This window comes from Globicephala melas, chromosome 7 (genome assembly GCF_963455315.2).
Source record: "Globicephala melas chromosome 7, mGloMel1.2, whole genome shotgun sequence".
Taxonomy (NCBI): Eukaryota; Metazoa; Chordata; class Mammalia; order Artiodactyla; family Delphinidae; genus Globicephala; species Globicephala melas.
In genome coordinates this window covers 108,963,016-108,975,177 of record NC_083320.1, presented here as the reverse complement: position 1 = coordinate 108,975,177, position 12,162 = coordinate 108,963,016, and the positions used below count along the sequence as shown (strand labels likewise).

Below are 12,162 nucleotides of genomic sequence, written 5' to 3'. Positions count from 1 at the left end.
CCAAGAGAGAGAAGAACCTTGGGTCCGAGAAAAGGGATTCAGTGCAAAGGAGAGGTGAAAGAAATCTTCAGGGTGGTTGTGAAGGAGACCCCAGGACAATTCTGAGATGTGTGCCTCAGAAGTAGAAGATGCCGGTTTAGATGTGGCCTCCGCAACGCTGGGAGAAACTTCTTCCTGAGGATGAAACTGATTGAACTCCCAGATGAATCATTTTGAAAGGACATTGACATATCTGGGAGAAAGCTGGGTGGCGGGGGTCGGGGGAAGGTTATGTCATCATAAGTATAGAGAAAACAAAGCAGATAGGGCAGAAGGACAATTACAAAGTCTAGCAAAGGGAAGCACAGCACTTACAATACATTGCAGGACTCAGTCGAGAGGAACATTTTCTTTCTTTCTTTTTTTAAACTTTTTATTTTATATTGGAGTATAGCTGATTAACAATGTTGTGTTAGGGGCTTCCCTGGTGGTACAGTGGTGAAGAATTCACCTTCCAATGCAGGGGACGTGGGTTCGATCCTTGGTCAGGGAACTAAGATCCCACATGCCATGGGGCAACTAACCCCGTATGCCATAACTACTGAGCTCTAGTGCCTCAACTAGAGTGCACATGCCACAAACTACAGAGCCCATGTGCTCTGGAACCCATGAGCCACAACTACAGAGCCCACGCACCCTGGAGCCTGTGCACCACAACTAGAGAAGAGAAAACCCACAGGCCACAATTAGAGAGAAGCCCACACACCACAACGAAGAGCCCACGTGCTACAAAGAAAGATCCTGCATGCCTCAACGAAGACCCTGCGTGCCGCAACTAAGACCTGACGCAGCCAAAAATAAAAACAAAAACAACAACAAAAAAATAATGTGGTGTTAGTTTCAGGTGTACAGCAAAGTGATTCAGTTACATATATACATGTATCTCTTCTTTTTCAAATTCTTTTCCCATTTAGGTTGTTATATAATATGGAGCAGAGTTCCCTGTGCTCTACAGTAGGTCCTTGTTGGTTATCTGTTTTAAATATAGCAGTATGTACATGTCAGTCCCAAACTCCCTAACTATCCTTCCCCACCCCTGTCACTTCCCCCCTGGTCACCGTAATTTCGTTTGAGAGGAACATTTTCTTAGATAAAACAGGTAAACTCTGTATGTAGATCTAATGAAAGCTAGGATTTAACAATTTCGGGAGGAAGGAGAGACAGTATGAGTGCTGTGGGCGGGCGTTAGGGGCAAGGAGCTAAGGCCCTTCTCACCTAGTGGGAAGTCAGTAATAGGTGATGCCTGGAACCGAAAACTCAAACAGCCCTGTACACACGTTCTTTAGAGACACAGAGGGAAGTATCAATGAATCGACTAGAAGGTCGAGGTGGTCACCTCTCTGGAAGAGGAAGTGGGGGACTGATTCTTCAAACTGTGTGCCCAAAACAACTTAATAAAACTAAAAGCGAAATGAAAAAGAACAGCAAGGAACAGCTGCCACAGGATGCAGAAGACCAGCCTGAGAAGCGTACTAGATTCAGTGAACTAATTGAGTCACATCAGGAACCTCAGAGACCTAGAAAAGCTTTCTTACAACAAGGATAAAATTCCAGTGTGAAAATTGCGGCATGCAGCTGAAACAGCGGGCAGATTACCAAAGAGAGAAGATTATCAGTCAAAGACAGATGATGGGAACTTCCCTCGTGGTCCAGTGGTAAAGAATCCACCTTCCAATGCTGGGGATACAGGTTTGATCCTTGGTCAGGGAACTAAGATCCCACGTGCCGCGGGGCAGCTAAGCCCAAGTGCCACAACTACTGAGCTTGCGCATCTCAACTAGAGAGCCCACGTGCCGAAGACTACAGAGCCCACGTGCTCTGGAACCCGCGCACCATAACTACAGAGCCCACGTTCCCTGGAGCCTGTGTACCACAACTAGAGTAGAGAAAACCTGCACGCCACAACTAGAGAGAAGCCTGCATGCCACAGCGGAAGATCCCGCATGCCTCAACGAAGATCCCGCATGCGTCGAAGACCCGACGCAGCCAATAAATAAATGAATACATACATAAATAAATAAAAAGACAGATGATGGGTATCTCACAGTGAACTTGATATTAACCAGAGATGAAAAAGAGAAAGACCATTTCCAGTCCACACTTAATGATAAGGTGTCAGGCCAACATGAGCTGGAAAGATAAACAAAAGAGCTAGAACGTGACTTTTGTTCACTCCATTTGGCCAAAGCTCTCCTAGGAAATAAATGAGAAACCGAGCGCAGAAAATAGAGCTGCTTCATGAACTCTATTGGAAGAAAAAGATGACGGTGCAGAAACAGCTGAATCAGGAGAAGAGTGAGTGAGAAGAGATAAAGCAGAAGCTATCAGCTGCAAAGAAAGTCACGTCTATATTGAGATTCAAGAGACAGAGGAGGAATTACAGAAAGCAGAGAGATCTACGTGACCTTCCTTGTTCTTTGTGATAAGCAATACCTGACAGCTGGCTGCTACCCATGATGCAGAAAGTTCCTTCCCCAGCCTGAGACAGAAATTACTACAAGGAAACTCAAAGACCCAAGGCCATGAAGAATCCGCTTCCGGGAGACCTGATCCTCAGTCTTCCGAGGTGGGCTGGCTCTTCTGGACATTGGCTGAAATGGGCGCTGTGCCCTGATCCCATGTGCCCACCTGCCATGTCTTCTCTTCCCATAGAAAAGATGGGCCTAGAGATGCCTCTGTGCTGCCTTTACTTAGATAAATGAAGGATCCAACCAATGAGAAATACCCTGTCAAGACATTTTTTTTCTGTTCTTTTATTTTTCATTTTATTCTATTTTTAAAATTTTTATTGAAATATAGTTGATTTACAATGTTGTGTTAGTTTCAGGTGTATAGCAAAGTGATTCAGTTATACATATATATATATATTCTTTTTTTACATTCTCTTCCATTATAGGTTACTACAAGATACTGAGTATAGTTCCCTGTGCTATACAGTAGGTCCTTGTTGGTTACCTATTTTATATATTGTAGTGTGTTTTGTCAGGACATTTTAAGCCCTGAATATAAGTGAGGGATTACTGTGCAAGTGTGGTCCCCCTGCCAAAGCCCAAAGGTTGGCCAAGGTCATTTTCTTTAGGTAATACAATCTGTCTCTTTCCTCCAAACTCCCTGTCTCCGGTATTCTCCTTATAGGGTCTCATTGCCTCTCTTCTTCTTTCCTTGGGAGTGATTTGACTCAGCCTGTGGCAACTCCCACGAACAACCCCTCGATGGAAGAGATGCCATTCTTACCAGTCTCAAGCCCGACATCCTGAGGCAGCCACTCCTGACAACCTGTGTGCAGAGAGAAAGCAGAATGTCAGTCCTTGTGGCCCTGAGTTGGAGCCCTGGAGGGCAGGAGCCACTTGTGTTCATCAGCGTGGCTCTGAGCGCCTGGCATGGGGCCGAGAAATGACTCTTCAATGAATGGACGGATGAGTCATGGTCCCACCGCAAGTGTGAGAGGAGGCGCCCTCAGCTTCATCCATCCTATCTCATCTTTACTGAACGTCTATTTTGCACTTGGCACTGGGCTCAACTGGGAGTGCGGTGGTTCTGAACATCCCTAGGACACCATCCCTGCCGTCCAGAAGCTCAAGCTGTGTCTGGTCAGACATCCGTGAATACCAGTCATCACCCTACACCACACGGAGTGCTGAGGGAAGCAGCCAGCAGAACTAGAGACACAACATACTTGATCTAAACCTCACGGACAGGGGCTTCCCCGGCGGCGCAGTGGTTAAGGATCCACCTGTCAATGAAGGGGACACGGGTTCGAGCCCTGGTCCGGGAAGATCCCACATGCCGCGGAGCAACTAAGCCCGTGAGCCACAACTACTGAGCCTGTGCTCTAGAGCCTTCGAGCCACAGCTACTGAAGCCTGTGCACCTAGAGCCCGTGCTCCGCAATAAGAGAAGCCACCACGATGAGAAGCCGCGCACCGCAACGAAGAGTAGCTCCTGCTCGCTGCAACTAGAGAAAGCCTGCACACAGCAACAAAGACCCAACGCAGCCAAGAATAAATAAATAAACCTCACGGACACCCCCAAAACACAGATATCCCCCATTTCACTCATGGGACTCAACAAAGGAAAGGTGACCCGTTGATCAGTAGCACAGCTGGGGATTCAACCTGGACCCGCCTCCTTTCAAACCTGTCCGCAGCACCTGGCGGCCTCCCTGGTGCCCTGGGAGCACACAGGCAGGCCTGTGTAGCTGCCAGCAGGTGGGGGAGGGAGGGGAGGGAGGGGAGGGAGGGAGGAGAGGGAGGGGGAAGGAGGGGAGGGGGGAAGGAGGGGAGGGAGGGAGGGGGAAAGGAGGGGAGGGAGGGAGGGGGAAAGGAGGGGAGGGAGGGGAGGGAGGGGGGAAAGGAGGGGAGGGTGGAGGCCCTGATCTCAAGGAGGAGCCCCACCCATGCCCAGCCTTGCCCCACTGAGCAGCGGGAGGCAGGTACTGGCTTTTTTGTTCATCATATGCTCCCTGCTTCTAACACAGACTTGCTCCAAGGAGGGACCCAGGAAATAGTTGTTCAGTGAAACAGAGAACGAAGCCCTTGGAGAGGATGTCCTTTGACAATGGTTTTGCCAGATTTGTAAGAATTCACAGTGGAAGGAAAGAGGGGCCCTCTCGGGAGTTCCCTGGTCGCCTAGTGGTTAGGATTCAGGGCTTTCACTGTCGTGGCCCGGGTCCACTCCCTGGTCAGGGAACTGAGATCTTGCAAGCCGCGAGACCAAAATAAAAGGGAGGGGGGAGCGATTCTCTAGGGATGCTGCAACTTTAGCAAAGGCAGAGGGAAAAGTGCAAAGGATGTGAGGGGTCAGCACATTTGGGTTGAGCAGACCAAGCTGGGAGGTGTAGGTAGTGGGTGAATGTGACAGAGAAGCTTTGCCACTCTGTTCTGCTGGACAAAGAATTTTCTTATTCCAATTTTTCTTTCGTGTGTGAGCATTTATATGTTTATGGCAATCTACTCCTCCTAGCATTTGTTGAGTGCCTACAATGTAAAAGGCGGTAGTAATCAGATTGAGATTCCTTTTTAAGGGTCTGAGGCTACTGCTCTTTCACGGGGAGGCTGGTCCATCTCTGCGCCTCACATACTGCAATGAGGTGGTGGGTGGGAAAGACGCAGAGGGCATTGCCTGCCTCTCGCTCCCCACTGTGGCTCTGTCCCCTCACTTCTCCACCCCAGGTAGGAATCTGAGGCTCACCCACGTTCTTTAGCTCTGTCACCCTCTACCCCCTCACCCATGGCACTGACCTCCATGGACATAATCCCTCTCCAGACACCAGGATGTGTCCCATAGGTGCCCCCCTCCAGTCCTGCCATCCCTGGGGGATGGACCTGCCAAGTGTTCTGGACTCCCACTCCTCTGGTCCCCAGACTCCACTGACCTCCACTCCCCCACGACTGGCCCTGGTCTTCCTGTGTCCCAGAACTTCTCCACTTCAGAAGCCATGTCCTCCAGCTGCCACCCTCCAGTCACACCCCAGGCCAGCACCAGGCCCTCCGCCCATGGCCAACTGTTCCCTCATTTCATCACGACCCCTCAGCCCTTGCTTTTCTCTCCATTCTATCAACCAGGCATCCGAGCTTCATTTCTATCCCAACCTGCCTAGAAACTGACTTACATCTTTTCTGGAACAAAGTGGTTTTATAAGTACCCATAAACGGAATACAAAAATAAAGTACGGTAAGCTGCACTGTATGTGGCCCCCTCTGGTCCACCCTTGTCTTGTGAATGTTGTTGACTCCTCCTTGTACCTTGCAAAGTCCCGGCACCAAGCTGAGCCCACCAAGGATGGGTCACACCCTCTTGACGACAGGGGCCAGCACCTCCCCTACGACCTTAGAAATGTTCAGGGACACTTGAGTGGGCCCTGGTCAGCTCTTTCTGGGAAAAAAAACCCAACAACACTCTTATTTCAAATCTCCCTCCCACTACTCACTCTGCAGAACACCTTGATCTGTGTCATTGAAAAAAGAGAGAAAAATCACCCTCAGCTTCCAGCTCTGCCCACTCCCTGCCTTTCCCTATATCTGAGAACATTTAAGGGACTGCCCAGGGGAAGGGGCCCCCTGACAGCCCCACACTAACCCTTCCAGCCCTGCCCTCTCTGGCCTCCTCCATCAGGGCTTTTGCTTTATCAATTACTCTGATGGTTAAAATACTCCCACAAATTCTTTGACGCTGCTCCCTTCCAAATACGGAGACTCATTCTCCCTACTGTGGATGTGGGTTTAGTGACTCCCTTCTAACAAATAGAATGAGGTCGGTGTGATGGAGTATAGCTTCTGAGACTAGTTCATAAAAGGCTCTGTGTCCTCCTCCTTGCTCTGTCTGAGGTCACTCGGCCTGGGGGAACTTGCTACCGTGTCATGAGGATACTCAAGCAGCCCCAAGGAGGACCCATGTGGTGAGGAACTCAGATCTCCAGTCAACAGCCAGTGATCTTGAAAGCAGATCTTCCAGCCGTGGTCAAGGCTTCAGATGACCAGAGCTCCAGCCAACGTCTTGACTGCAACCTTGTTATGGGTTGAATTGTGAACCCCTCTCCAAGTTCATATGTTGAAAGTCCTAACCCTCAGTACCTCACAATGGAACTGTATTTGAAGATAAAGCCCTTTTGAAGAGGTGGTGAAGTTAAACTGAAGCTGTGAGGGTGGGACGTAATCCAACATGACTGATATCCTTTTAAGAAGAGGAAGAAATACCAGAGCTGTACATGCAGAGGGATGGTCATACGAGGACAAAGCAGCAAGAGGGTAACTGTCTGCAAGCCAAGGAGAGGGGCCTTGGGAAGAACCACCCCTGCCAACATCTTTGGTCTGAGACTTCCAGCTCCAGAAGCTGAATATAAATGAACCCTAGAAAATGAATATAAACCACGTGAGTGTTCCTGGCCCAGAACCACCCAGATAAGCTGTTTTTGGATTTCAGAAATTGGGTGAGGAAATAAATATTTGTCATTTTAAGCTGCAAATTCTTGGAGTAATTTGTTATGCAGCAGTAGGTAACTAATACAATTACCCCTCCCTCTCACGTCTCCATTCTTTCTTACTCTTCTGGTTTTCCTCCCTGCATAGAGATCCAAATTTTGTCTATACCTTAAAACGAATTTTCTTGGCCTCATGGCCGCCTCCAGCTATTGCTCTCCTCTTGTTTCTATTCCACAGCTGAACTGCCTGAAAGAGTTGCCCCACGATGCTGCCTCCACTATCTCACCCTTCATGCCTTCCCAAGCCTTGGGTCACACACACGTACCCACAAACGCTGCAGCGACCCCTCCAGGGCTAACATTGCCCAAGTCCATGACAGGACTTTTTCAGCCATGTCCTGTTCCCTGAGCACGCCCCCCTTGGCTTCTGCAGGACTACACTTCCCTGTCATTCCTTTGCTTTAGGGGGTCCCCTCAATCTCCTCCCAGGGCCCTTTCCCTCACCTTGATCTCTTGGTGTCTGAGGGAGATGCTGGTTGTTTTTGTCTGCCTGATGTGCCGTCCCCTATTTTCTTTTGGGGGAAATTCTCCTCCCTTTGTCCAAAATGTTTCTGATAGGAACCATGAATCATGGTACCTCAAAGATGGCATGCAATCCAAGAAAGGGCTTTCTCTGAGATGTTCTGAATTGAAGCTGGGGATTAGTTTTCTTCTCTAGTTGCAAAGTTCTGAAATGTGATTCCAGAACTGCCAGGGGCTACGGTCCTAGTGTCCTGAAAATAGCTGATATGAGAGAAGAAAGTTGGAAGGACAGGAGGGAATGAAACAAAAGACAGAAATCCTGTCTTTGACTTTTTGCACTTTGTTATTTGAGCTAAGCCATCTGTACTCTGTCATTGAAACCGAAGAATTATCATTGATATGGTGGTCCTCATTCTATTCTCCTTCAGTCTGCCCACTCCCCTTGCACATTTCCACCCTCTCCCAGGGCCACTGACAAAATCAAAACACTTCTAGCCTGAAGTCAATGTCTCAAACCCTCATCTCCATCCGGAACTCCAGCTCCACCAAGGCCCTAGTCTCTGGATATCTCCAGGAGATAGGCCATGGGCACAACAAACTCAACATGACCACACATCTCCTCTGTCCCTAAATCTGCTCTTTCCCCTTCATTCTTTATCTCAGTGAATGGAACTAGCAATTGTTGAAGAAAACACTTGAGTCATCCTATGATCCTCATATCTAAATGATCACCAGGATCTGAAGATTTCATCTTTTAAAAGCTTGAGGCTCCCAACTATATGTTGTCTGCAAGAAACTCACTTTAAATATAAAGACACAGATAGATTAAAGATAAAGAGAGAGAAAAATATACCATGTTGATATTAATCAAAAGAAAGCTGGGGACTTCCCTGGTGGTGAAGTGGATAAGACTCCACACTCCTAATGCAGGGGGCCTGGATTCGACCCCTGGTTGGGGAACTAGATCTCACATGCATGCCACAACTAAGAGTTTGCGTGCCACAATTAAGGAGTCCGTGTGCCACAACTAAAGAACCAGTGAGCCGCAACTAAGGAGATCAGGAGCTGCAACTAAGGAGCCCGCGAACCACAACTAAGGAGCTCCCCTGCCACAACTAAGACCCAGCACAACCGAATAAATAAATAAATATTAAAAGAAAAGAAAGCTGGAGTAGCTATACTAATTTTAGGTAGTGCTGACTTCAGGGCAAGGAAAATTATGAGGAATATAAAGGGGAATTACATCATAATAAAGGGGCCAATTTCCAAAGAAGACATAACTTTACTTAACATGTATGTGTGTAACAACAGAGCATCAAAATACATGTGGTAAACTGGTAAACCTACAAGGAGAAAAAGATAAATCCACTATTATAGTTGGAGGCTTTAACACCCCTTTATCAGTAATTGACATACTTGGCAGGCATAAAATCAATAAGTACATAGTTGAAATGCATAGCATCTTTAGTCAACTGGATCTAATTGACACTTGTAGAATACTTCATCTAACAACAGCAGAATATACCTTCTTCTCAAGTTCACATGGACCATTCACCAAGATAGGCCACCTTCTGGGCCATAACATCCCTGAGGAAATTTAAAAAAATAAAAATCATACAATGTCTGTTGTCAGACCACAAAGAAATTAAACTAGAAATCAAAATAACTAGAAAATCCCCAAATATTTGGAGATTAAGAAACATACGTATAAATAACACGAATCAAAGTCTCAAGAAAATTCTTAAAGTGTTTTCAACTAATTGAAAATGAAGCTACAACTTACTAAAAGTTGTGGAATGCAGTGAAAGCAGTGCTTAGAAGGAAATTTATAATACTGAAAGACTATATTTAAAAAGATGAGGATCCAAATCAAGATGGTGGAGTAGGAAGACACAGAACTCACCTCCCCCCACGAACATATCAAAAATACATCTACATGTGGAACAATTCTTGTGGAAAACTAACTGGAGACTGACAGAAAGACTCCTGTACAACCAAGGCTCTAAGAAAGATACACACAAAATTGGGTAGGAAGGGAAGAGAAGCGGTCAGGTGGGGTTCTGTGCCCCTGGGAGGGGACTCAGAAGAAAAGAGAGATTACATGGGCAGAGACCCTCCCTGGAGAGGGAACAGTTTGAGCCACATATTGGGTGCTCTAACCCTGGGGTCTGACAAAGGGAAGACAAGCCCCCTTGGCTCATTGGAGGGCAAGTGGGACTAACAGGAAGGAGGTGGAAATCCTGTACCTTGCTTGTGAGGAGCACATGAACAGTTGCCTACTCCCAAAGCAGGGTGGAGAGGGCAGATTGAAACCACACAGCTGGCTGACTTGTTTCCCAGGACCACCCCAGAGCATGCCCTAACCCGAGCTGAGCAAATGCTCCAGCACTGTTTGCCCCATGTCACAGCTCCACACTGGAGTGAGGGCTGCCATGGCCAAGGAAAAAGCTTTGCTGTGAGACTCTGTGGCAGCTCAAACACTAAGCAGCTTCTGAGTAGGGAGGGGGCTGTCATTACTGGTGATTGCACAAGTGATACATCAGAGGCACTCCAGATCTTTGACAGTGGCCATATCAACATACTCTGTGCCCAACGTTCATTGAATACCCAGCCCAGTGCCTCTTGCTCCAGCTCTGCTCCCCTCTGGGGCTGAAGGTGCTGGTGCTGTTAGGGGGAAGAGCACACACTTAAAGGGAATGTAGCCAGCTCACACCCGACACTCAGGGCTTCTGTTCCAGCAACTTGAGACCTAACCCCACCCTTGATAAGGCAAAGTTTGCCACTGAACAAAGGGTAAGCCCCACTTCACACCTGGCTCTAGCCCTAGCCCCTCCTTCTCCAGCCCCACCTACTACCAAGAAGACAGCTGCCAACACACCCTGAGGAAAGACATCACTTGTGTTCACATCAAATCCATCTCTCCCAGCAAAGCCACTGAGCACAAACAAAATGTATAGAGATGCTCCCACATAAGGACACACTTTCAAGACCACCATAGGTAACAATATAACTAAAATTCATAGAGACAGAGAAAGATAATTAAAATGAGAAGGGAGAAGAATTTGTCTCAATTGAAAGAACAAGAGAAAACCCCTAAAAAAAAACAGCTAATGAAACAGAAATAATTTACTAGATAAAGAATTCAATGCAGTAGTAATAAGAATGCTAACTGAATTAGGGAAAAGAATAGATGAACACAGGGAGAATTTTAACAAGGACCTGGAAAATATAAAAAAGAACCAGTCAGAACTGAAGAATACAATAACTCAAATGAAAAGTATTCTAGAAGGAATGAACAACAGACTAGGAGATACAGAAAGATGCATAAGTGATCTGGAGGTAGAATAGTGGAAATCACCCAAACAAAACAGTAAAAAGAAAAACAAATTTTTAAAAATGAAAACAGTTTAAGGTATCTTTGAGACAACATCAAGTGTACCAATATTTACAGTGTAGGAGTCCCAGAAGAAGAAGAGATAGAGAAGAAAGTAAAAAATGTATTTAATGAAATTATGGCTGAAAACTTCCCAAGCCTGAAGAAGGAAACATATATCTGGGTACAGGAAGCACAGAGAGTCCCAAACAAGATGAACACAAACAGACCCACACCAAGACATATCATAATTAAAATGGCAAAAGTTAAAGAAAAAAGAGAATTCTAGAGGCTGCAAGAGAAAACCAAAGAGTTATATACAAGGGAACCCCCATAAGACTCTCAGCTGATTTTTCTGCAGAAGCTTTACAGACCAAAAGGAAGTGACATGATATATTTAAAATGTTAAAAGGGAAAAACCTGAAATCTAGGATACTCTGCCCAGCAAAATTATCATTTAGAATTCAAGGATAAACAACTTTTCAAACCAGCAAAACCTGAAAGAGTTCATCAGTACTAAAATAACCCTAAAAGAAATGTTGAAGGGTCTCCACAAGGTGGAAGAGAAAAAGCTATAAGAAGAAGTAAGTATCTATAGGAAAGAAAAAAAGCCCACTAGTAAAGGCACACATATAGTAAAGGCTGAGGATCAGCAACTTAAAAAAGTTAGTATGAAGGTTAAAAGACAAAAAATTATAAAATTAAGTATAACTACAATAATCAGTAAAGGTATAAACATGAAGATATAAAATATGGCACCAAAAACACAAAGTATGGGGGAAACGAATAAAAAATGTATCTCTTGTAGCATGTATTTGAAATTAACACATTTAATTTTAATTTTGATTTTAATTTAATTTTAAGCCCAGGAACAGATGGCTTCACAGGTGAATTCTATCCAACATTTAGAGAAGAGCTAACACCTATCCTTCTCAAACTCTTCCAAAATATAGCAGAGGGGAGAACACTCCCAAACTCATTCTACAAGGCCACCATCACCCTGATACCAAAACCAGACAAAGATGCCACAAAAAAAGAAAACTACAGGCCAATATCACTGATGAACATAAATGCAAAAATCCTCGAGAAAATACTAGCAAGCAGAATCCAACAGCACATTAAAAGGATCATACACCATGATCAAGTGGGGTTTATCCCTGGAATGCAAGGATTCCTCAATATATGCAAATCAATCAATGTGATACACCATATTAACAAATTGAAGGAGAAAACCCACATGATCATCTCAAGAGATGCAGAAAAAGCTTTTGACAAAATTCAACACCGATTTATGATAAAAACTCTCCAGA

General features: G+C 45.7%; 1 protein-coding gene across 2 annotated transcripts in view; it reads right to left on the bottom strand.

Moving 5' to 3' along the window:
- MYO7B (myosin VIIB) overlaps positions 1-3,291 on the bottom strand; it is a 74,261-nt gene extending 70,970 nt beyond the window's left edge. For both annotated transcript variants that reach the window (XM_060302578.1, XM_030840332.2), the window contains exon 1: positions 3,274-3,291. In XM_060302578.1, the coding sequence (XP_060158561.1) occupies positions 3,274-3,291 (18 nt within the window). The remainder of the gene's footprint in view (positions 1-3,273) is intronic.
- Positions 3,292-12,162: the final 8,871 nt, after the last annotated feature.